Source organism: Sinocyclocheilus rhinocerous, unplaced genomic scaffold, assembly GCF_001515625.1.
Source record: "Sinocyclocheilus rhinocerous isolate Xijiao unplaced genomic scaffold, SAMN03320098_v1.1 scaffold262, whole genome shotgun sequence".
Lineage (NCBI taxonomy): Eukaryota > Metazoa > Chordata > Actinopteri > Cypriniformes > Cyprinidae > Sinocyclocheilus > Sinocyclocheilus rhinocerous.
The window spans coordinates 447610-472357 of NW_015641038.1; the positions used below are offsets into that span (position 1 = coordinate 447610).

The following is a 24748-nucleotide window of genomic DNA, read 5'->3' on the forward strand; positions in this document are numbered from 1 at the left end:
TATATATATATACATATATATCATATTCATATATATTTTTTATAATTAAAAATATTTACATTTAACACTTTTATTGTTACTAAATTATTAAACAGTAAATTAAACGTTAAGTTAAAAACACTAATAATTTATTAACATTTGTTCAAATGTAAATGTTTTTATAAAATTAATGAAATTGTTATTACATATAATTATATTTTTACATTTAATTGTACTGTTATAAGTGTTTTCAAAGAATAACTTTCATTGAAGTTTGGAAAATGAGGGTAAGTGATGAACACAGATAATAATTTCTAATCATCTCTAATGACCTCAGCGTCAGTGGGCATCTCTTGAGGTTTAATCAACAGAAGTAGTCTTTGTTTCTAAAGCTTGTTCTGGTCTTGTCATCTCTCCAGCTAGATTAGAATGGAAGCCTTCATGATAAACCCAAGCGTCTCCTGTAGTTAGATATCTACATCTCTTCCTCTCTGAACAAACGACCAACATCTGCTTCCACCTACCTTTAAGACTGACTCTTCTAGAATTTGTGTTACTGCTCTGTTCGAGTTCATTTAAAACTGAGCCGCTGCAGGTCATCATGAAGAGGCTAAGATAAGAAATTGCTTTAAAATTGTGCCAACATGGAAATATCCTTTCTTTAAAGAGTCACTGTGTTTATTTTATTTTTTTAAAGGAAGTCATAACTGTGATGGGTTTGATTACCCCTGTGTCCTTGTGCTGAAATGGTGTCTCCTTTCATTTTATTGGCCTCTTAAAAAGTTTGTCAAACTCTCCATGTGCTCTGGGTGTCAAAGTGTCTTTAGGACTGTTGGAGTTGTCAAGTTAAGGGTGTTTTACCTCTGAACAAATTTTACAGCCACTGGAGTGTCGATTATTTCAGGCTTCAGAGGTCACGTTGACATCTGAGCTTGATTCTCCTCCTTTTTTAACTTTAGTTTTGGCTTTTTTGCCATTTTAAATGTAATTTAAAATTGACAATTTTTAATTCTGTGCATTTTTTATTTTTATTTATTTATTTTAATTTATTATTAATTTATTTTAATTAATTTATTTTTTACTTGTGATAAATTTATTTAAAATAAATGCCAGACTGATTATTTTGTGAAAAATGGTGCAAATCCAGCTAACACAGAATGTTCTCAGAACTTTAGCTGTATGAAAGGTATGAGGTCTCTCAAAGGTATGAACAAACGTTTTTGTTAATAGAATGTCCATTCAAAGTCATACGTTTTTTAATAATGTTCTAAAAACGTTATTTGTACATCATTAATGGAACTAATGTTTGTCAAATGATAAAATGGAATGCTCACTTAACATTCATTTAACCAAGAAAAAAAGTGTTTTTACAAAATAAAAATAAAAACTGGACATTTTGAACGTTCAGAGAACTTTCAGAAATAACTTTTTCATAACTTAGCGGGAACGTTAGCAAAGCATTCTTAGAACATATTTTTGTTAACTGGAAAGACATTCATAGACATGCCTTAAATACGACGATTTCAATGGATCTTTTCTAACATGGTCTTTTTGCTTGTCACCACAGATTGAGAACTACATCAAAGACAATATGAAGACAGAGATAGTGCAGTTACAACAGAGTGCTGTTCACAACCACACGGCGGCCATGTTAGAGATGGGCACCAGTCTTCTCTCCCAAACAGCTGAGCAGACGCGCAAGCTAACCGATGTCGAGACACAGGTATGTTCGTCCCAGGATCCATTTCATGCTCCATTAAGCGAACAAACTTTTCTTGGCTTTTTACAGCCAAGAAAAGCACTAGTGCTGCATTAGACATACAGTCTCTTTTTAAGTATCATGCTAATGTTTTTGTTGCTCAATCTCTTTATGACTTGTGTGCCTCAATGAGACGCAGAGGGATGCAGTAAAGTTGTGTTTTGCTGATTTGTCAAATAAGAGGTTGAGGTTGAGAATAACTGTTCCTAAGTGCTATGGTACTGCGGTATAGCGGTGCTGTTTATGACTTCTCCTGCTCAGTTAGTATTAACTTACTTAATGGTTTTAAGGTCTGTGTTTTTGCGGAAGGATTACTGTATTTTTATTGGAATGTTATTGTTTTCAGGTTTTAAATCAGACATCAAGGTTGGAAATTCAGCTGCTGGAGAATTCACTATCAACCAACAAGCTGGAGAAACAACTTATGATACAGATAAATGAAATCAACAAGATCCATGACAAGAATGGGTAAACCTCCCACTCTGACACCACTTCTCACACACTAATATACAAAATTGAAATGTATAAAATTGTATATATAAGGGGTTGGACAAAATATTTATTTTATTTATATAAAAAAAGACTTCCATAAATGTCAAGTGTATAATTATCCATAATATTAAGTTAGTAGCGTTGCTACTTTTAATTTGTTACTCTCCAACAAGAAACAAAAATTTGAGCCACAAAAAAAACCATTTCAGAGCTACAGTAGGGACCCTGCTTAAGCCGTCTCACTGTGCTGCTGTTTAATCTGCCAGTACAGATGTTCAAATCTCACTCGCTTGTCATTTTTAGGAAATATTTATTTTTATGCCAGAACCACAATACAGATCATTACACGAAATTATTTTAAATTCTTAACAACACAAGCTCTCAGACATTAGCTTGGTCCCATATGGTGCAGTGCAACAGAACCTGCCAAGACATGAGTGATGTCCCCTGATCCGCCGTTAAACTTTGTCCTCTGTGAAGATGAATTTTGCAATGCAAAGCTTTTGCAACACTTTCCAATTTTCTATATATTGATTGTTCTGATGGGACATGCATGTTACTGTCAAAATGATGGTTTAATTCCCAGTGATCTCTCTGCTTTGAGCCCAGCTGTTGTTGAAAGCACACAAGCATTCATATCCCTCTATGCGTTTATCTAAATCTGAAAATGTGTTTATGTCTAGCGTTTTTATTACCAGTGCTGAAATAATTACTCATCCTATAATATAGATTGACGTTATGTCTTTCTCCTCTTTCAATCTAAAATTAATTTTGCATTTCTTCAAAGTTCTTTATGTGGACTTAATTTTGCTTTAATAAGCTGGTGAATCCACCCCAGCATGCATCAGGTTACCAAGATGTACAGCGCAGATTTAAGGCTTGGATCCATTTTAGACTTGCACTAATGCTCAAAGCTGTAAGATGAACTTTGTTTGTTTGTATGCTGTGTAAATTATGGAGATTGGCTACATTCATATCAGTATTTACTACAGCTGTAACAGCCTCCATTTCTTCTGCCTTTGAATACTGAAACATAAATACAGTATCATCATATAGTCAAACCTTAATGAAGCCAGGGATTTAATCTTTTTTTTTTTTTGCCCATGATGACACATAAAAGATGTTTTGTTTACCTGTGAGCCACATGTACAAAGCATGCAATATGATATATCAATGTTATCTATCTCAGTGCATTTATTTGCTTTTCATGACTAAAGCAATAGCAATGAAGAAAAAATGCTTATTGTTTCATAGAACATTTGAAGTAAAACATTTTAACAAACACAGTCAAATTGTAGATAAGAAAAAAGTTATTCATTGTAACTGGTAAAATGTAATAAATACTATAAAGTTTGAATAAAACTTCCATTGATATGATGCTTTGATGCTGTGTTCTGTAAACCTTGACTAAGATTTACCATGGAAACTAGTTTCTGCCAAAAACTGGTCACCACAGTCTTAAAACACATAAAAATGACTTGACTTTGAAGGAGATTCCATATTAATTTAAGGGTTTTATAGTAGTTCCACTGATTGCTGTAACTGATTTTTTTTTGGCTGAAAATATTGTAACCCAAATTTATGAGTATGTGACGCATACTTGAAGGAACACTGCTTTAAATTGTTACATTTCCCATAATTTTTACTTTTAGCCATCCTGTTCTTGTTTTTTCTACTATGGCTTTCCATCATTTTTGCTCAGGTTTCTGGAGGTAAAAATGCAGGAGATGGAGGACAGGCACAGAGAGGAGTTGGAGGCCCTGCGGGAGGAGAAGAGCAGTCTACAGGCGCTGGTTAGCAGGCAGAGCTCAGTGATCCGGGAGCTGGAGGCTCAGTTGAGTCGAGCGACCGGTAACAGCAACGCCCTGCAGAGACAACAGCAGGACCTGGTGGACACCGTACACAACCTGCTCAGCCTCTGCGCGAAGGATGGTGGTACAGCATGTAAGCACAGATCAGATTTTTTGCACAGATTTGTTCATGGAAAGTATTTCCCTAAGTTATGCATATTATTATTATTATTATTATTATTATTAGAAAAATATATATTTTTATTTGTTTGTTTGTTTGTCATGGGAGAATTTGGTCCTGGGTTCATAAAGATTCATAAATAAATACTACTTTTTGAAATTTATTTAAATTAAAAATTTATTTATTGCTTGAAAGATGTCCTTTTTCAAGCTTAGTTTGTTAATTTATTTAGTGTTTTTGCTTTTTCTGGTCATATATTATCTCACCTGTATAACCAAGCAAGCCAGGACCACCAGTGGCGCCCTGAACATAAAAAATGGTGCATGGCATGCAGCACATGTCAAACAGGAAGTGAAACAAAAATTTTTAGACAAAAATAGCTTGTTATCAATGAGAAAAGCTTCTTCCTGGTAGGTGTGAAATGTGTTGTTTTCTGGTTAAACGTCACATTTAGCCAGACAGTGCTGTGAACCTCAACGGATGTGGCTTATCACGCTTCAGCACACTGCCTGTGGTTAACAGTTGACTGAAATGTCAAACAGCCCCTGATTGAGTTACAGGCCAGACTTAACGTAGCCCCAGCGCAGTGATCTGGGATTGGCGATTTCCCGCTAACCCTCATGGTTGCCTTCACACCAGCAGGACTCAGTGTAGTGAACTCATTACCCTCGTTTCCCCCCGCTGCAACCCCAGCATGGCCTCTTGGCCCCATGTCTATCCGACGTCTGCCCCACATCTCTGTGGTCACAGAAAATTTACCTTAAATGTCTGAGATGGGACTGTGCAGGTCATGGAGTCGACTCAAGCTCCTGAGCTTTCATCTCACTGTGAGGGCGCAAAAGCAACTCTACTTCCTTTTGCAGGCTTTTTTTCTTTTGGGTTTTGATTTGACCTTAAAATGAGAATGGTTTCATTTCACGCTGTAAAAATCAGACAGTTTTGTTTATTAAAGCCATGCTGTTTACCAGCAAAAAATTACTGGTTTACAAACATGGTCTTTCTCATGAAGCCATGCTTGTTAAGCTAGTTAAATTTCATCAACAAATGAAAACCTCTCACATTCATGTCTTTTGAAACCCATGTGACCTGTTTTCTACCTTCTTTGGAATACAAAAGTAGCTATTTATAAGACTGTATTCATGCAAGCTTCTTTTTTTCCATTCATTGGAAGTGAATGGTGACCAGAGGCAAGACAAGATTTTCAGCGAATAATTCGTTAAATTTCAGGATCATATGAATATGGAAGAATTGAAATATGGAGAGTTCAGACATTCTGCTAAACTTATTCTTTAGTGTTCCATTGAAGAACATAAGTCATATGAGTTTAGAACAACATGAAGGAATATTTACCAAGTTCCGTTGTGTTTCATTTACTCTACCATTCAAAAGTTTTGGGTCATTAAGATTTTTAAATGTTTTTGAATAAGTCTCTCATGCTCAACAAGGCCTTTGAATAAAAAAGAAAGAAAAACAGTATATATTTGAAATTCAAATCTTTTGTAACATTGTAAATGTCTTTACTGTAACTTTTGATCAATGCATCATTGCTGAATAAAAATATTATTTTTTTTATTTTTAAAAAATCTTACTGACCCCAAACTTTTGGGTTTGTGTAACTATGGTTGACATCTACTGCTCTGTTCTAGTTTAATTATTTGTTGAACATGTAGTCATTGCTTTGGAGGTATCCCAGGTCCCACATCTGTAAATTTAAGTTATGAAATGAATGCTTATTTATTTTTTTATGATCTGACAGTAAATATTCAAGTACCCCAGGAAGAGAACACACACAGGAAAGTATCTCAGCACATGTTGGAACACCCTGCAGCTTCTTGGATTTAGACGTTCCCATTTGTACATCAGCCAGTCACACTAAATGAGACCATTTTTGATTCCAGCTTGGTTTTGATCTGTGCCTGGACGTAAAACCTAAATAAAATCTCACAATTGGGTTCATTTAGTGGGTCAATTGAGCGTGTAAAATACAGTTTAGGTTCACTGTGGTTTGGCGTAATGGTAAGGTGGGACCCATAACATGATTTCTTGGTGATTTTAACAAGCAAGTATAATTGTGCACAATTACTAAACAAGTTATGATAAATGGAGATTTTAAATAGCCCTTTGTTCCATTGTCCAGTTCCAAAGTGATGTAGAGGTCATTTTTCTGGCCTCTGGCTGAATTCATCAAACTTAATGTGGGAGGACCCGTCCATATAGGTGGCAAGGAAGGCACCGTAGATCTCTTAGATTGTCTGTCTTAAATCATGACTCCACTAAATTTGCAAAACAATGTCCTAGCAAAGCTCTAAACTCCCTTTTTGGGAAAAAAAGAGAGTGAGCACTGTTTATCATGTTGCTTTTCTCATTCAAACATAAATATGACATTGTTTAATGTGCTTAACCTTCATGTACCTAAATATTTGAACTTCTCTGCCAGTTAACTAGCACAGTTTACTTCACCATGTGCGTCAATAGAAGAAATGTGATGGTTTCAAAACATACAGCATCTCTGATGTTGCTAGATTGTAGTGAGTTCATAAATACCAAGCTGTTATTTGTAAAAAATATTATTGGATATTATTTGAAGCAGTATTAAGGGTTATTATGAAAAATATAATATAAGCGTAACTTGCATCATTAGATTGCATTATTAGATATAGCTGTTCTCCCCTTTGGATGGCTGTAATAAATCCCTATTTGCTAATTATTATTTACTCATTGGCATCAATCATTTTTAGTGATTAAAATAGCAAAATATTATTTTCTGTCTCCAAATTAAGTTCTCTAGGGACAGGCTCAGTGCTGCATGTAAATATAAAAAGGTAATATGTCAAAATATGATTTTTGGGTTTAGGCACACATTATGATTAAAATGGTTTATGGCTTAGGAAATGTTTTTTAAAATACTCTGCTCGCTCAGCTGGTGGCCATCATTGTCATGCTTTCTCAGTTCATTTGAAAGAATCAGACTTTGTCGTTTCAGTTGTTTATGTAAAGATGCAGTGCAGTAGTTTGAGTTTTCGCTTCGCCAACACACCGCACTGGGATTTTCAGTTCTTGCTTATTTTAAACTTTGTTTTGTGTCTGGCAGCATGTGGAGAATTCTGATTTATAAAATCACTCTACTTGGATGTTCTTTTCACATAAACTTGTTCCAAACAAAAGTCCCAACTGAACCACCGAGAATTTAAATGTAAATAAATATTGTGATTATAATTTTTTTGAGCCAGGACACAAGCTGTTTAATAGCTCAATTTACCACAGTTTAGCTAAGATTTACAGGTAAAGCTTTTCCTGGTCATTCAGACGAGCAAAGATCACAATGTAGTTCTTGCCATCGGTTAGAACCAAACTCCAAATTCAACATAAGAGAAACCCTACGCATTTTAAAATATTTTGTAACTCTTTACAATAACTTGGATAATCATGATCATTTTTTTATTCGAATGTGCGAGAATAAGCACTAGGATTTCATTTCATTTTATTTTATTTATTTGGCAGACACTTTTATCTAAAGTGACTTCCATTGCATTCATGATGCACATTTTATTTCAGGTTTTGAACAGAACTGAACCAATGACCTTGGCATTGCTAGTGTCATACTCTTCCATTTAAACTACAGGAAGGCTATTTTATTATTTTTTTATGATATTTTATTTTATTATTTTTAATCATATTTAATTTTGCTATATACGTTTATTTAAGTGTGCAATAATGAGCAATAATGTCATTTATTTTATCATTTAATCATGTTTATACATGTTTTTCCTTATATTTGTATTTGCATGTACAGTAATAAACATTAGGCCGTATTTTCTTTTATCAACGTTGTATTTTGTCTTTCCTCGGATTGAACTTCTGTTGCTCTGCTCTCCAGTCCTGCCATTTTCAGCTCCTGGCTATAAGCGGTAAATTGCCGTTGTCTGACACAGCTGGGTTTTTGTTGTGTTAGACGCCGCAGTGCGAGTTCCCCTCTGTCAACCTGTCACAGCGGGAGATCCTTGTCGCTGACACTCAATCCTTTCCCGAAGCGTTAGGAATAATATCCCTGAATGAAGGGTTGTCCGCCCAAGCCCTCCGTCCCGCGACAGGGATCAAAGTTCTGCCTAAACATCCCTGACATGCCTCTCTTAGCAGTGACATCTCCTCTTCTTAAATAGTCCCAACAGAAACAACAATAGTGTGAAAACTGAGATGCGGTCTCTAGTAGTGAAAGAAAAAAAGAGAGGGGAATCGGAAGGAATTTCCATCTATATAACTAGGACACGGTGGGTAAATATAAACCACTTGTTATAACAGGAACTTGAAATTTATAGCTTGTAGTATTTTGTCCGCAGACTCTTGCTTGGTTTCAAAATATTGGCGCCTTAATTGTCTGCAGATGGAAAGAGACGCAGCTGTTGGCTTGGAGAGGTCTGTCAGAGCTGAGCCGGAGATCAGCACTTTGATTAAAAGACTTTCACCCTTAGAAATATGTCAGCCACTGGAAGAAGATCATGTTGATAATGCAAGAGAACTTGGAAGTCCTTGCTATTCTTTGTAATTTCAAAATAATTCTAGCCAGATTTCAAATACTGCATGAAAACTGATACAATATTTTGAATTTGACTATATGTGTATTATTTATTCCATTAAATCAGGATGTGATTTATTCCACAGCGTGCAATATTTTTCAACATTATTAGTTCTGATATTGTACAGCAGTGTCTTTTTCTGCTATGCTTACATATTTTAAATGGGTTTGTAACATGAAACAGATATTAAGTGCGGACAGCTTTATACACATCCCTCCATGTAGGCCTGCTGGCAGAAGCTAAAGAAATAAATACTGTATACTCATTGTCAATCACAATTATGCATTTATAAATAATCCTCTTCTATACATACGCATAGGATTCCTTTTTAGGAGCTGTTTCTGGTCCAGGTCCAGAACATTCCACCTTAAACCCTCTTTTATTAAATTCAAGGAAGTTGATGTAAATGATTTTGGATTAAACTGTCGCACAGCCCAGTGGGTCTCGACAAATAGCTGTCACCTGCCAGGATTTGAGGGGTTTGTTAAAATATCATTAGGCTGTTGGTCTACATTATTGCTGTCTTGTTGAAATGGAAGTCACGATGTTGACATGTTCTGTTTGGCCGAATATGAGGCTCGGTCATGCTGTGTAGATGAGTGAGTGGAAATAGTTTTATTTATTCAAAGGGGGCAGATCCACAGACGTTTTCTGATGTATGAGTACCAATATGAACAGCTCCATTTATTATTTCACTGCTCGTTTATGTGTTTGCTGTTTCTAACATGGTTTTCTTTGTGTATTTAGTGGTGCCAAACAGCACAAAGCAAGCTGATGAGGAGAGGAAGTACCGGGACTGTGCCGACCTCTACCAAGCGGGTTTCCAGAAAAATGGAGTTTACACTATCAACATTAGCCCACAAGAGACTAAAAAGGTAGGAATTCTGATTTCAGATCAGCTAAATGCTGGAATAATACAATGTCAAGAGGTAAACGCAATGGCACAATTTGAGAAGTTTCAGGATCGAGATTTTACAGTGGTCATGAAGTGGTGACCCAAATGATACCTTAAAGTCCTCTGTCTTTGGCACAGAAAAGACAACACAGAAGTCACATAAAAATCATACCTGCATAATATCAAGAAGACCACAAAATTTCACATGAGATCGCACACAGTTAAAGAATCATTTATTTTATTTTATTTTATATTTTATTTAATTTGATGTATTTTTAATGTTATTTTATTTTTTGCACTTTTAATTTCTTTTACTGCTTATTTTATTTTAAATAGAAGTGAAAGTAATTGCAACATTGGCTGCATTTATTTATTTACTTGGCTGCAAGTAAATAAATTGGCTGCATTTATTTATTTATGTACCGCTTTATTTACTACGTTTTACAGCTTTTGTTTTTTATTATTTTAATTCATTTTTAATTATTATTTTCCTTTAGCATTGTTTTCTTGCTATCAGAACAGACCTACAGCCCATTTTTTATCAATTGGCTGTCCAATTGAGAGCTACATTTTTCTGTATAACATCAGGAAGCATTTAGAGGTTATTAAATAATAGTTCAACCCCCCCAAAAATGACAATTGTCTTCATTTATTAATGCTCATATTGTCCAAAAACTGTATGACTGTAGGTCTTTTTTCTGTGGAACACAAAAGAAGAGATTTTGAGAAAACGGTTTGTTTACCAAGAAACTTCAAATGATCTTTTTTTGAGTTCTGCAAGTCATACAGTATTGGTTTCACACAGGATGCATTGTATACGTTTTTGTCAAGTAGCCTAAAAATGTGCTAGTGTACATGTGGTAACATATAAATGTGCTCATTTTGCTTGAGTCAGAAATCAAAATGGCTATTATGTAGACACCAACAAAAGTCATTTTTAAGGGTCAGGTGAGGTAGAAGTGCACATTATCACATGAATGTGTGTGAAAAAGGCTGCATCCGTGAATGTACATATTCTGTCCCTGAATTTCTGGTTTTGGTGTTGCTCCAGCCACCGATACTGGATTAATTGCAACCAGGTTGGTGTGTGTGTGTTCAGCTGGGTGTGTATGAGGTGAACACTGCTTTCTACCCAATGTGCTAGATTACAGCCAGGTGTCCCTGTGTGCCACAGCTTTGATCTCAGGCCTGCTACTTGACCTCTCCACTAATCACTGTTTGGAGAGGTCACTAAGCTAATGGGGGTATCTGTTGTTGTTATAAGGATATACAGATCCATAAGGTCAAGATAAATGGCTTGTGGTATTTCTGCCCTTGTATATATATATATTTCTATGTGTGTGATGTGCATGTCTGTCTCCAAACAGGTGTACTGCAACATGGAGTCTGCGGGGGGAGGCTGGACCGTGATCCAAAGACGTGAAGATGGTAGCGTGGACTTCCAGAGAACATGGAAAGAATATAAAATGGTACGTAGCCAGGTTTCTTCCCACTAACCTCTGTTTCACTCTCTCTGTAACAGTGGACATGATCTTCATCTTTCTCATTTAAGCAACGCATATGGGTGATATATCTTCTCTGTTCATCTGTTTTTGATTTAGACTCAAAAGAGTGAAGGATAACCATGACACCCCATAGAGTAGGAAACAGATGAGTCAAATGAGATGATGGGATTCTCCCTGAGCTTAGGAATGATAGTTTGCATGTAGTCAGTGTTATTCTTTATTGGGAAAAAAAGCAGTATTATATACAAAAGTCATAGCGAAACTGTGAAATCAGTGCTGGCTTTGTTGTTGCCGCAACAGGCTGAAACGTAACACTCGTTATGAATATCAAATAAACTTAATCCTACTTTCTGACATTATTTGTAAAGATGTGATGTGGTATTCCATTATATGTTGATATGACTAATCAATTAGTTCTAACACTACCGTTGACTAAGAAGAAAGTTTACATGTAAGCCAGTTACACATCCTGCATCCACATTTACATTTTATGTGAGTTTTGAGATATTGCATTAAAAAGTGCAGGGTGGAAACACCAAGATGCAAAAAAAAAAAATGTTACATGCAACATACAAATTTACATGCAATTTACTTGTTTTTTATAATTATTTCCAATATGTTTTTCGGTTACACTTTATTTTAAGGTGTCTTTGTTACACTGTAATTATACATTTAAGTACTGAGTAATATTAATTAACTACATGTACTTACTATATGGTTAGGTTTAGGATTAGGGTTTGGCTTAGGGTTACTTGCATGTAATTATGCATAATTCATTTTTATTATAATAGTAAGTACATGTAACATGTGTAACAAAGACACCTTAAAATAAAGTGTTATCTTTTTTCTAATATTGTTTATAATATTCTATTATTTTTTAATTAAAAAAAAACTTGATATGGTTTATAATTAAGTTTTTTTTCCAATAAAAAGACAAGTTATGTGACTGAATAATTCACTCAATAAATTAGAGAAGAAATGTTGAACTGGTCCAGCATTATATTAAAATAGCATTAAAATAGCTTTTATTAGTTAGTTTTAGTTATATTATGTAGTTTTGCCATTTTATTAGGTTTTTTTTATTTATTTCAGTTTTAGTTTTAGTAATTTTTGTATTTCCACTTCAGCTTATTTCATTTCACCCATTTCAAATCGTTTAAGTTTAAGTTAATCATCTAATATTTCAATTTTGTTTTACTTTAGCTTTATTTCAGTTAACAATTAATTTGAATAGTTTTAGTTAATAATAGCAACCCTGCTCTGGTCATTCTGAAATGCTAGAGCCGAAGTCTGTCATAAAAATAATGGGCTCTACTATTAACTCCCAGAACTTTCTGACATACTGTCACCTCCAGCCATGAGGCATCTTCCACTGATTGCTAGCAAACATAGCGTAAATTAAATTCGCAACTTGGATGGAAACATTGCTGTTGAAGAGATCCAGACTGGGAACTGAAGCTAACGCAGCGTTGGACTTGCCAGAAACGGCAAAGATCAAATATAGGACAAAAAGATCAAAACATTTGTCTGTGTTGTACTGTGTTGGGTTAAGAATAGTGAAATTTCTGATGCTCACTCAAATAAAAGAGGCAGCGAGAGTATAAATTCACTTGCCCTCAAAATAACATATGTTGATTAATGACAGTTGGCCAATGACATGCCTTCATTTTTTAATATTCGATGTGATAATAATGAATGACAGCCATGTTTTTAAAAAGCCATGTCTTTGACCTGGACCTGTTTGAGTTTTAGGGACATAAAGTCAGCTCTGACTCTCATGAAAGAGTTGGTGCGCTCCTCGCTGAAACTTTTATTTGTAGTGTCTTTTTTTCTGGTTTGGATCAAATGAAATATTGGAATAACTTCACCTCTCCTCGTTTGAGTATCCGCTCCAGCCAGTCACTATCAACATCATCAAGGTTTTTATTTCTCTTTTCCCAATCATTTTCCCAACAGAAGATGGGAGAAACTCTTCATCAGAAGGAATCAGATATTTAGACCATGGAAACAATTGTTCCTAGGTTTTGGCAGTGTTAATCTGACTTTTCTCCATTCTTCTCTACAGGAGAAAGGGTTTTTGACAGCCCACTTTGAATGGCTATTACTGGAATGATACATAGCAACAGAGTGAGTTGTTGAGACACTGATGTTGTGTTGTATAGAAAACCACACACCCAAGAGAACTCCCTTTTTTAGGGTATAAAATAACAATTGATCTTCGTTTTTCCTCTACATTACTCACATAAGAAATGTTGCGGTTTCATGGCAAGAAAGCTTCTCAGGGATGATCCCATGCACAAAGGCCAGGCTTCCAAGGGGAAACCCAATCAGAACAGAACAAGCACCCCCGGACAACATAAACAGATACAGGTTACGGAAAAACAGCCATCAGGTTTCAGGCACATTACAAGGATTTTTGGAAGACAGACTCTCTTTACTCTCACAGGAGGTGCTACAGGCGAAATGAATGTCTCCTATTTACTGCACAAAACTTTTGCTCATCAATCACCTGCTCCCATGAGCCAGCAATTAATAAGTGAGAAGAAGGTTTTAGCCAGTCTGTAATGCAATATGAGTCATATTATCATCACTTTGCCTGTAGCACACTTCATTTTGGTTGCATATAAACACATATAGGCATTGTTTAATGATCTAACCCTACAGTATAGCCATATGGCAACATATTTCTCTTTAATTTCTCACTTGTTTCTCATCCAATAAAATGACGTTTTTAAGCCACGTGACCTTTCAAGAGATCTCTGCTGAAGATCTCCACAAATTGGTCTGTTAATAAATTGCACTGTTTCTTCTACATTGTGGCATAGTTTTACAGAAAATATTGAAGTTTCCGTATGACAATGCCTTATTGCAATGGAAAAATTGCTGTGTTTCATTTACTTCTTGAGAATGTTTTATGTTTGATGTTACATTTATTCATTTATTTGGAAGTGCTTTCCATTATACAATTCCATTTATGCATAAATAACACAATTCTGATTTGTATTTCTTCTTTTTTAGACCAAAATGACTAGAAATGTTTAATGAAAAGGGCAAGCTGTGTTAGCTGTACCAAATGACAACAGTGAGAAGTCTTTTTGGAAAGGAGTGTTGATTTTTCTTTTAATGCTTTTAGGAAAGATATCGAAGAACTTATGATAATGATTCATTCAATTTTAGTTTCAAGTACACAAATGCATCTGTTAATTCAAGAAACAAAGACATTCTAATTTAATCAAGGAAAATGTTATAATTTTTAACACAATTCAATGTTTCCTATTTATTTACTTGGAAATCTTTTATTAGATTTTTGTAATTATATGCATTTGTTCTTTACGTACAGAAAAAAAATGGTACCATGCAGGGTTAAATAATACGTGATGGCATGTGTATGTTTAAATCCATCCAGCACTCGTGATTTCCATTGCCTTCACTGGAAATTTTCTCATTTTGCAGAAGCAGGGAGGAATGCAGGGAAAGGTACACTAATTACAGATGTTGCTCATTAAAGATTTGTGATCGTACTTGGATATTATTACTGTGGCTAGCACCTGCACTGCATTATGACATGTTTCAGAAGCCTTTCTGCAGCTGTTTATAGCTGAATGGATCCATTACACACATGGAAACTCGTCCAAAATATCTTTTGGAAGCAAAAACTTCACTGTTAAATGATTTGTTTGTGTGTGAGTGTGTGTTTGTGTGCATAGAAATGACACGAGACAACATACTGCTTCTCATCTCATTCAAGTCATGTCATGCACTACATGTTTATTTAGATACTATATACACAGTTCTGCATTTCTCACTGGCATTACACAAAAATCAAATATTAGTACTGTAAATGTCATGTCATAATGTAGTGGGTTTTCTCAGTCTTTCCAGATCTGATGCAGCCATTAAACATTTAGGCTCCGAAACGGACCAGTGGTTATTGATACCTTCATGTGTCAAAATTTTCTGTAAATCTGTAATTATTATCTCAAGAAAATGATGAATTGTCCCCGTGTTGATTCTATTAGGCTTGAAATATCTTGGACAGGATTTTCTTTCCCATTGCCTTATCCAAGGCCTCCCGTGATCCAAGTAGATACTTAAACTGACCCGGAGTCCACCCTCTTTTCTAGGGCTTTGAGAGCGTGTCGGCCGAACACTGGCTGGGAAATGAGTTTGTGCACATTCTGACCAATCAGAGGGAGTATGCCCTCCGTGTGGAGCTGACAGACTGGGACGGACACCAGGTCTTCTCGCAGTATGACAGTTTCCACATCGACAGTGAAAAACACAATTACAGGTACTTCTGATTTTTAAGTGAATGCTGTTCATTATTTTAATGTAAAAATGTTGATTGAAACAGTTTAAGAACTTTTTTGTTTTGCCACATCCAGTTACACATCTTGTCAATACATTCAAAGTTATATGGGTTTATATAAAAGACCTTTTATCTTAGGTTGTTATATGCAGCACCGTTCTGAAGTTTGTGTTCGCTAAGATTTTTCTTTTATGCTTACCAAGGCTGCATTTATTTGATTAAAATACAGTAAAAACTGTAATATTGTGGAATATTATTACAATTAAAATAGTTGCTTTCTATTTGAATATATTTTAAAGGATAATGTATTAATGTGATGACAAAGCTGAATTTTCAGCAGCCATTACTCCAGTCTTCAGTGTTACTGATCCTTCAGAAATAAAAAAGAAAAATAATTATAAGAAAGTTGAGATATACAAGTTTTATATGTATCTCTCTGAACAATTGTTATATTTAGTTTGTGGGAATGTCTCGGATAAGATGAAAGTGTTGTAATTCCTAAAGCCTGATGATAAGTTCCTGCCTTCATTCATAGTTTTACTCCCTGTGGGATCTTTAAATGCTTTTCACTGGTGAAGCTATGGGGAGGAATCAAGCTATTAGGTTGACCTAGTGTTGTGTCACGCCAAACATTTCCCCTTTTTCCACTTAGTTTTCTTATTTTAAAAGGCAAAAACAAGGCAAACTATACAAAAAAGTATTCATTGCACTTGTAGCTCATGCACAGGCAGGTGAACACTTACGAGCTCTCAACTTCAAAATATCTGGATCTTAGCAGGGCTGTAGTCTGTGGCGTCCTGCACACTTGGCTGGCTTATAGTGGCCTGTGCCGGTAAAGAGTTTCAGGAATCTAATCAGCATTCTCATCGCTAAAAATAGATTTGTTCTCTCAAACTGTTATGCTATGCTAATCACACAGTGTCTCTTGAGAATACTGGCCAAAACAAACCCTTTCTTTGGACAATCACAAAGTGTGCAAGAGTTGCCACCTCTGGCAATTCAGATTAGACCTTCAGATTCCAACCTGACAGACTTTTTAGTTTGTGTATATAAAAAGCACAACCATTAGATGTAGTATGAAGATAGGCTTTTTAAATCCTAACAGTGTCAGCAAATTGTTTACAGCTTGTTTTTTTTTTTTGTGCTCTTTAGTGCTGGTTTAGTCAGCTGTAGTCTTCCTAAAGGTAGGTTATAAAGTAGTTACAGTCATAGTTCACAAATTCTGTCATCATTTACTCACTCAATGAAACTAAATGGGGTCCAAAAAAACCCCATTGACTCTGATTGCATAGATAAAAAGACATATATTATACATACATTTAAACCATACATGTCTGGAATGACATGAGGGAGAGTAAACATGATAGAATTAGAAAGATAGAAATATCCATTTAAGAAGCATGGCAGGGGCACCTGCATACAGAATTAAATTGTGCTTAATACATTCACACATACTGTACATATGCACACACACATAGTCTATGTGGAGACATGGCACATAAAAGCACTTTAAAATTTCGCAAGCGTGTGCATGAATCTACAAAGAATAATTTAGAACTTAACATATTACGATGCACAAGAATTTCTATTTGTCAGAACCAGTGTGGAGACTTTCCAGTCAGGAAATATTTGTCTGACTGCCAGCTACTTGCTTTCGCTTAAATTTAAAGCTAGTTTGCAAAAGAGTTGGTATTAGAACAGCAGTAATTGCACCAAGAAATAATGGAGCGTAATCCCATATCCTAAATCACGAAAAAGACTAACTGTCAAGTTTATTACATTTCTTCAGTACTAATGATTTCCAAACTACATACAGGGTAAAGGTTGAAGTGAGCAAATAGCACTTGGCTGAATGTATACCATGCTCAGCATAATACATTTCAAATAATGACCATCTCCTTTTGTTCTTGATATAACCAAGTTTCCGCAAAGGTCTGAGACAATAATACTGGGTATATGAGGGGAGTGAGAGGTGTGATCCAACAAATCAGTCAGCATTATTAGACAGCAACATTACAAATGCAGTTTTGACTAGTTTTGACACTTTAATAATTTCAATAGTAAATCTTTCAAATTACATTTAAACTGAGTTCATTTTTATTCTTTAGTCAAAGTCTCAGTCACTTTTGTTATTCTGATAATATTCTTTTTATACATACAAAACTGGCCAAAAGTTTGGGGTAATTGTTTTTTTGTTTTTTTTTTATTCAGCAAGGATGCTTGAAATCTATCAAAGGTGACAGTAAAAACATTCTATTTCTATTTTACTTAAATTACATTTAAAAATGTTGTACTGTATTTTTGATCAATTAAATGCAGCCTTGGTGAGCATAAGATACTTCTTTCAGAAACATTAGAAAATCTTACTGGCATCTTTTTTGCATGGTAGTGTATATTCTAGAAAGTCAAAAAGTATATGCATTATCAGAATCAGAATTATCAGAAAATATTTAGTGTATATGTATAATCTTTACGTATTGTATTTCAGGTTGGTGGTTTGTGTGTGTGTGTGTGTGTGTGTGTGTGTTTAACCTTTGTGCTATGACATGGATTTAAATCAAGAATATTTCAGCAAAAAAAATCAAGTGGAGACTGAGATATACTGTAGTGTAAACACTAAAACAAAATGAAAATCAGACTTTGGCATGGAAAAAATAACCTTTCCAATTACATTTTTTTTCCAGGTCTTGTGCATTCTTTTGGTAAACCTCAAGTATAGTTATATACAGCTATCACAAAGTAATGATATATGCCTCTGTGGTGCTAACTGACCACAGCTCTGCCCTGTGCACACTTTTTAGGCTTATGCAATGGAAACTTCAACTGGTTTCAGGAGCACTGAATAGGCAGACCATGACCGCAATTGTGAAAATGATCAATGTCTGTGACACTACAGTGACTTTAGACATGGGTGGACCACAGGGTTACTGTCTCAGTCTCAATATAGTTTTGACAGGTGAACAATAGCATTTGATTTACTAGGGATTTTTCAATAATTGGTTTACATCGGCCACAATGGAATTGCATGTAAACTGTGGTGGAACTGGCAAAACAATACATGCATTTAGCCCTGAATGTCAATATAATTTACATAATCATTATAATATATCTGCAATGACAACATTAGAAAATATTAAATGCTCTAGATAAAAATCTCAATTTGTCTTATTTCAACCATAAATGAATGTCTTGATTGATTGATTGGCTTTTTCCTGCTCCAGGTATTATACGCTTATATGAAATGGTTTAAACTGTCAGATTACTGCATCTTTTGTGTAAAAGTGCTGTATATTTTTCCTTCACTATTATGTATATTTCTCTATACTTTTAATATCATATTTTCTGAAATACAGAAAATTGTGTATTTTAATACAGCAAAACCTGAGAAAGAAAAATAAAACAAGGCACAATGGAGATAGAAAAGTGACATGTAGAAAAATACCCATTACATCATTTATAGCAAAGCAAAGCAGGCTGCTGTTGCAGATGCTGCTGATAAACACAGGCTCTTATTACAGCCGTGTTTACACAACTTATGAATCCTGAAGCTCCTTAATTTCGGTTAGTGTAACAATCAGCTAAATGGATCTTGAGCGTAATTGCTTCAAAAGATCGACACTGTGTTAATGTTAGTTTGGCACCTATACAGTGCTCTACACAATTATATTGAATATGATCGTAAATTACATTGCCAATCTCCAGCTGAGCATAAGCATTGTATATGGCTATTTTAATAAGTCACGTAAGGAAGAGTTGAAAAATTATATTTAGCCATAATTCAAAATGAATCACTTTTTTTTTCCAGAATGTGGAAGTTTTACAGCAGCCGATTTAGCTTTTTTTAATTGTATGAGCATTATGTGAGCTGGAATTTGGGAGAGCCCAGTGTTTTGTTTCTAGGGCAGACCTACACAAGGAAAGCGATGGCAGATAGGGGTCAGTATCTGGGAGTCTCTGAAGGGATCTGACAGTGCTGCTGCAACCTTGTTTTCCCATTGGGATGGGGTCATGCCAGGGGGGTCATTCTTGTTCATATTCCTGGGCTGAATGCCACTGACCCAGCGCCAATGCCCACAGCACTGACAGACACCCAGACTCCGCCTGTGTTTACATGGCTGCTTTGTATATTGATTGAGTAGAGTGTGTATATTCCTGCTGAAAAGAACCACTTAAATCAGCTCAGTTCAGGCTGATTTGTGCCACCATAGTGTTTTCATGTGGAGCTGATTCACCTAGTAAGTCTTGCTGGTTACTCTACAGTAGTTTAAAAGTTTGGTGGGGAAACTAGCATCCCAGCATCCCATCCATTTAGTGTGTGTGTGTGTGTGTGTGTGTGTTGTTTTTGTTTTCTGTTGTTTTTGTTTAGTGTGTTTTTGTTCACAATGAGGCACAAAAACAAAAACAAAATTTTTGTGTGTTTTTTGTTTGGTTTGGTTTTTTGCTTGGTTTTGTTTGGTTTTGAGATTAAAGTATCACCTGACCTGATAAATAACGACGACAATGAGGTTGACAGGATTTTGAAGCTTTGAAACTGAAAATGCGCCTTAAACATGTTCATTTGCCTTGTGGCTTCAGTCAAGCATGTATACTGTACCTGAAATGTGACTAATGTCACAATCCAGACAAGAGTGATTGAGCATATGCACAGATTCAAGTGAGGTTATACAGCAAGAAATGTCTGCTTTTCACATCCTGAAAAGACTTAATTGGTGCTACAGTATATGTTTGTTTTTGAAGCAGATGAAATGTTCTTGATTTAATATCTTTCGTCCAGCCAAGTTTCAAATCCACAGATTTTGCAAAGATCTCTTCAGCTGTGTCTGGTGTGAATTTTGTATGGAGGTCTTGGCACTCTCTGCTGAAGCATTAAAAGTGTATACTATCAATATCACAAGGTTCTTCCAAAGTGCTGTCAGCAAAAGGGTGCACAGACAAATTTCAAAGGTCTCCTTTATTGACAGCCAAATTGTGTACATTATTTGCTCAATGCTGTATCCAGATGAAGGTCAAAAAGTAGTAACTGTGAATTATCACTTTCACCTTCTTAGATGAAAATGAAACTTTAAGCTGTTTTGGGCAAGGAAAATGGTGCAGTAACTGTCATTAGAGTATCTTTAAGGTGCTGTATATTTCATGTTTCCAGAGACAGCTTAAATTCCACACTAACATTACCAAATTAAAGAAATATTACGGCTGCAGGATCGTTGCATGTTTCAGATGGGATGTGACAGATTAAAGGGGTACGGCAGGAGCTAACCGTGGGTTCCTCTCAGGAGTGGGCCTCACACTTATCACACAACACTAGGATGGGTTTTGACATGTCCCGCAGCTGCAGAGAGGAAACAATATATAAGGCTTTTTATTTTCAGTCTTTGGCAAGAGGCTCTGACGTATGGACCCCTATGGCACGTGTGACTTAAAGCACTCAGGTTTTTGTTTTTCTGCTGCTGTACTGTGAAAGGACTGTGTACTTGCTTCCTGCCCTCTTTTAGTCTGTGTTCCAGAATAATAGTTTAGGTTTTGGAGCATGTTCATCTGATGAACATGATTTCAACTAGGTGAAACACATCCATACATCCTCTTTTACTCAGAATAAACATCACATATCCGGAGAGGAACATTACCAAATTGCCATCATTTCAGATTATGAAAATAAAATGACCGGACACCAGAACACTTCCCTCAGGGTGCTGTTGTGCAACACCAAATGAATCTCATTCCATTCTCAGTTTTCATCACAGCTTTTCCAAATAAGGCTTGGACTGATTCAGCAATAGTTCATTGAGGCTGATGAAAACAAGCCTAGAGGAAGGATATTCTGTGTTGGCCATGCAGATGTTTGAGTTCAGATTGAAACAAAGGCCATAGCATGACATGACATTAGTGGGACAACAGTAACTGGACGCACAGGACTTAAGTCTGTTGCTATTTTGTGAATTGGGACACATTTAATTGGCTTGAAACTACACTGACTGGAGATGAGTAGGTGTGTGTTTATTCACCTGGTTTTTGTGGTGATTTACTCTATGGCGATCACTGCATAAGACAAAATTTGTTTTGGAAAGAACTTTTATATTTTGGCCAGTGTCAGTGTTTTAATGTACACTTGTTACGCTCTTAATCTATATTGAATATAAAATATTTGGTCACATTTTTTATAATGGTTTTGCATTTTGGCTAGGTATGTTGGAATAGTGATTTTAATTGTAATAAAAACGTTTAAAAAAATAAATAAAATCATAATTTAAATGATTTAAAAAATTTAATCTGGTGTTTGGCTAAGGTCTATGAAGTAGTGAACTCATTACAGAAATGCAGTTTGCTAGTCAAATTATGCAGCAACATGTTTGTGTCTGCTATTCAAATTCTGAGGACGTCCTGAAAGTTTATTTCCTCATAAAAACTGAAGCTTGACAAGTCTGACATCTTACACAGTATGACAGAAACTGTGTATAGTAAATGAAGCATGCAGTCATTCTGAATGAGTAAGATCAGTATTGTGTTTGTGTCTTATAAAATGGCTGTTAAAATGTAGTCTTTAGTGTCAGCGAAGAACAAAATACGTTGGTTTGGCATCGAGCATATCCGGAAACCACAGACAACCAGTCCATTTATCTTTGTTTAGAGACCGCAACAATGCACTTCATCTTAATGAACATGATGTCACCGAAGTTTGCAACTGATATTTGATGTGGGTGGCTTTAAAATGATTAGACAGCTTGTTATAAGAGAGTCTATGAGATGGATGAAGTGTGAGGAACAAAAAAAATAAATAAAGAAAAAAATACCACTTAACAATAAGAAGGACAATCACACACTTGGCCTCTAAAGCCTGTTGTTGCATCACTTGGCCTCTGTGAACATCCCTAAAAGCTTAACCAAAAATATATTTTCCAAGTCGCTTTCCAAGATTCATCTTAGAAGAGATTTATAAAGCTCACTCTCTACTGTCTGATCTTATTTGTGGCGATGACTTTCAGGAAATGATTTTGTGGGTCCGAACATGTTTCATTTGGTGTTCCTTTCATTGCTGGCATGCCCATGCAGTATAGTTTTTTGGCTTTGAGTATGACACTTTGGATAAAAAAATTAAATAAAATAGTCGGGGGGTAATAACCCTCAGGTTAAGACCTTGGGCAGAACTATTGGTGACACAATGAAGCAAGATGGGAAAATCAAAAGCCACACTTCAACCACCAAATTCTGGGCGTCAGTGCTGCATAAAATTAAGCATTTGGACCCAAGCCTGCATTAAGTGAGGGTTGTGAATTTGCGGTTGAAATCTTCAAGCTTAGATGGCTGGAGTTGGGTTACACACTCTGTGTGGTTTCTACGTGTGCTTTGTTGTCCGTATTAAATAGTATGGAGTTTCCCGGCCAATATGTTTAAAAACTGATGCTAACTCTAAAGAATGGGTCATGAGTGTGAAGATAATTTGCATAAATCAATCACGGATGTTTCTGGCAGTCATTTTTCTTGTCCACGGCCTCCTTTTTTAAAAAGTCTTTCTCTGTGTTTTTATTTCCTCTCTTCTTCCTTGTCCTCCCTCTGTCTCAGGTTGTTCCTGAAGAGCCACAGCGGGACGGCGGGCAGACAGAGCAGTCTGGCGATCCACGGCACTGACTTCAGCACTAAAGACATGGACAATGACAACTGCACATGCAAGTGTGCGATGATGCTCAGTGGGGGTAAGGCTGAAAACCTCTGTTTTAGCTCACTCCTGATGAATGTAGTCATTTAAGTCATCTATTCCAGCCGCACAAGCTTGTTCTTGTTCCAGTGATACACTAGCTATGATGCTCAAGATGATACTGTCATTGCTTTTAAATACATTATAGTACAACTGGAGGAGTAGAACATATCCTTTTTTTTTAATGATATGCAGCTAGTGCAGAATACTGGCAACATGTAGAATTTGAATGATTGTAAGGGACCGTTCTTAACATTTCTGTTAAAGATTCTTTTTTGTAAAAACGAAATGCAAATTTTGTTGCATTTTGCTGTCCTCAGCTGTCTGTTGCTAAATGATGAGATAATCTCTGACACAGAAGAAATACATTTAAAACTATTCTTTCAAAAGGTGTGCTTACACAGCGACTTCTTATTAATCCTTTAGATAATTATAATTATTTTAGATTCGATTTTTATATTTTTGTTATTTTGTGTTTTATATTTCTGTTATTGTTAGGATTATTGATAAATATGAAAAGTAATGATACTATCTCTAAAGTAATAACTTGCAGTTCAGAAAGTGAGTCTGATTGAATCAGTAACCACTGCAAATGAATCATTCATGTGTTTTTGATTCACTAAAAAGAATCATTAGATCAATAATTAAAATACACTTGCCATGCAGTATGCTTTTATTATTATTATTATTTATTTATTTATTGCCAAACACCCTAGTTGTTTGGAATTTTTCTTGGTGAGCTCATCAACAATAATAACAAACATTAAAATACATACAATATATAAATACATACACATACACAACTATCTAACATAAGTATTAGGGGCTTCAAGGTGTTGCAAAATTGAATGAATACACAGAGCCACAGCATCATCAACCGACCTATTAGTCTTATAGGCGAATTGGTGAGAATCCAGACAGATTTTAGAAATTAGATACCTAAGCACCAATCGCTCAAAGATTTTCATAGCAACTGAAGTTAAGGCCACTGGTCTGTAATCATCTAAGCAACTAATATTCGACTTTTTTGGCACTGGAATTATAACAGCTGCTTTAAAACATACTGGGACTCTGCATACTCTTAACGACCAGTTGAATATATCGGTGAATACTGGGGCAAGGATGAACGCACACCACTTCAATGTTGCAGATGATATGGAGTCAGGGCCTGCTGCCTTTCTGCTGTTTCTGCTGTTCAGCAGATTCCTGACTTCATATTCCTCTATTTTAAAAGGAGGGCTTATAATACAGGACCAGCAGGACCAGGAGGGCTGACCAACCTGTCCCTCCATTGTATTTTCAAAGCGACTGTAGAACGCATTAAGTTCATCAGGCAATGTAATATCATCGGAGATGACTTGAGATTTTATCTTATAGCCCGTGATCTGCTCTAGATTTTTCCATACACCATAAGTGTCATTGATCTTCAACTTATTTTCTAACGTACACTTATAATTTCCTTTTGCCTTTTTAACAGCTTTTTCAAAGTCGCCTAAGTCGCCTTTATAAAGCTCTTTATCCCCACTCTTAAATGCCTTGTGCTTCTCCCTTCATAATTTTTTAAATTTTTTAAT

At 35.6% G+C, this 24748-nt stretch overlaps 1 protein-coding gene across 2 annotated transcripts in view; it reads left to right on the forward strand.

Annotated features, from left to right (window-relative positions):
- LOC107754267 (angiopoietin-1-like) overlaps nt 1-24748 on the forward strand; it is a 55891-nt gene that overhangs the window by 25897 nt on the left and 5246 nt on the right. Inside the window, exons 2-8 of one of the 2 annotated variants that reach the window (XM_016570646.1) lie at nt 1547-1702; nt 2085-2206; nt 3933-4174; nt 9523-9650; nt 11038-11139; nt 15300-15466; nt 23042-23172. In XM_016570646.1, coding sequence (XP_016426132.1) covers nt 1547-1702; nt 2085-2206; nt 3933-4174; nt 9523-9650; nt 11038-11139; nt 15300-15466; nt 23042-23172 — 1048 coding nt within the window. The remainder of the gene's footprint in view (nt 1-1546; nt 1703-2084; nt 2207-3932; nt 4175-9522; nt 9651-11037; nt 11140-15299; nt 15467-23041; nt 23173-24748) is intronic. The other variant, XM_016570647.1, reaches the window with a different exon arrangement.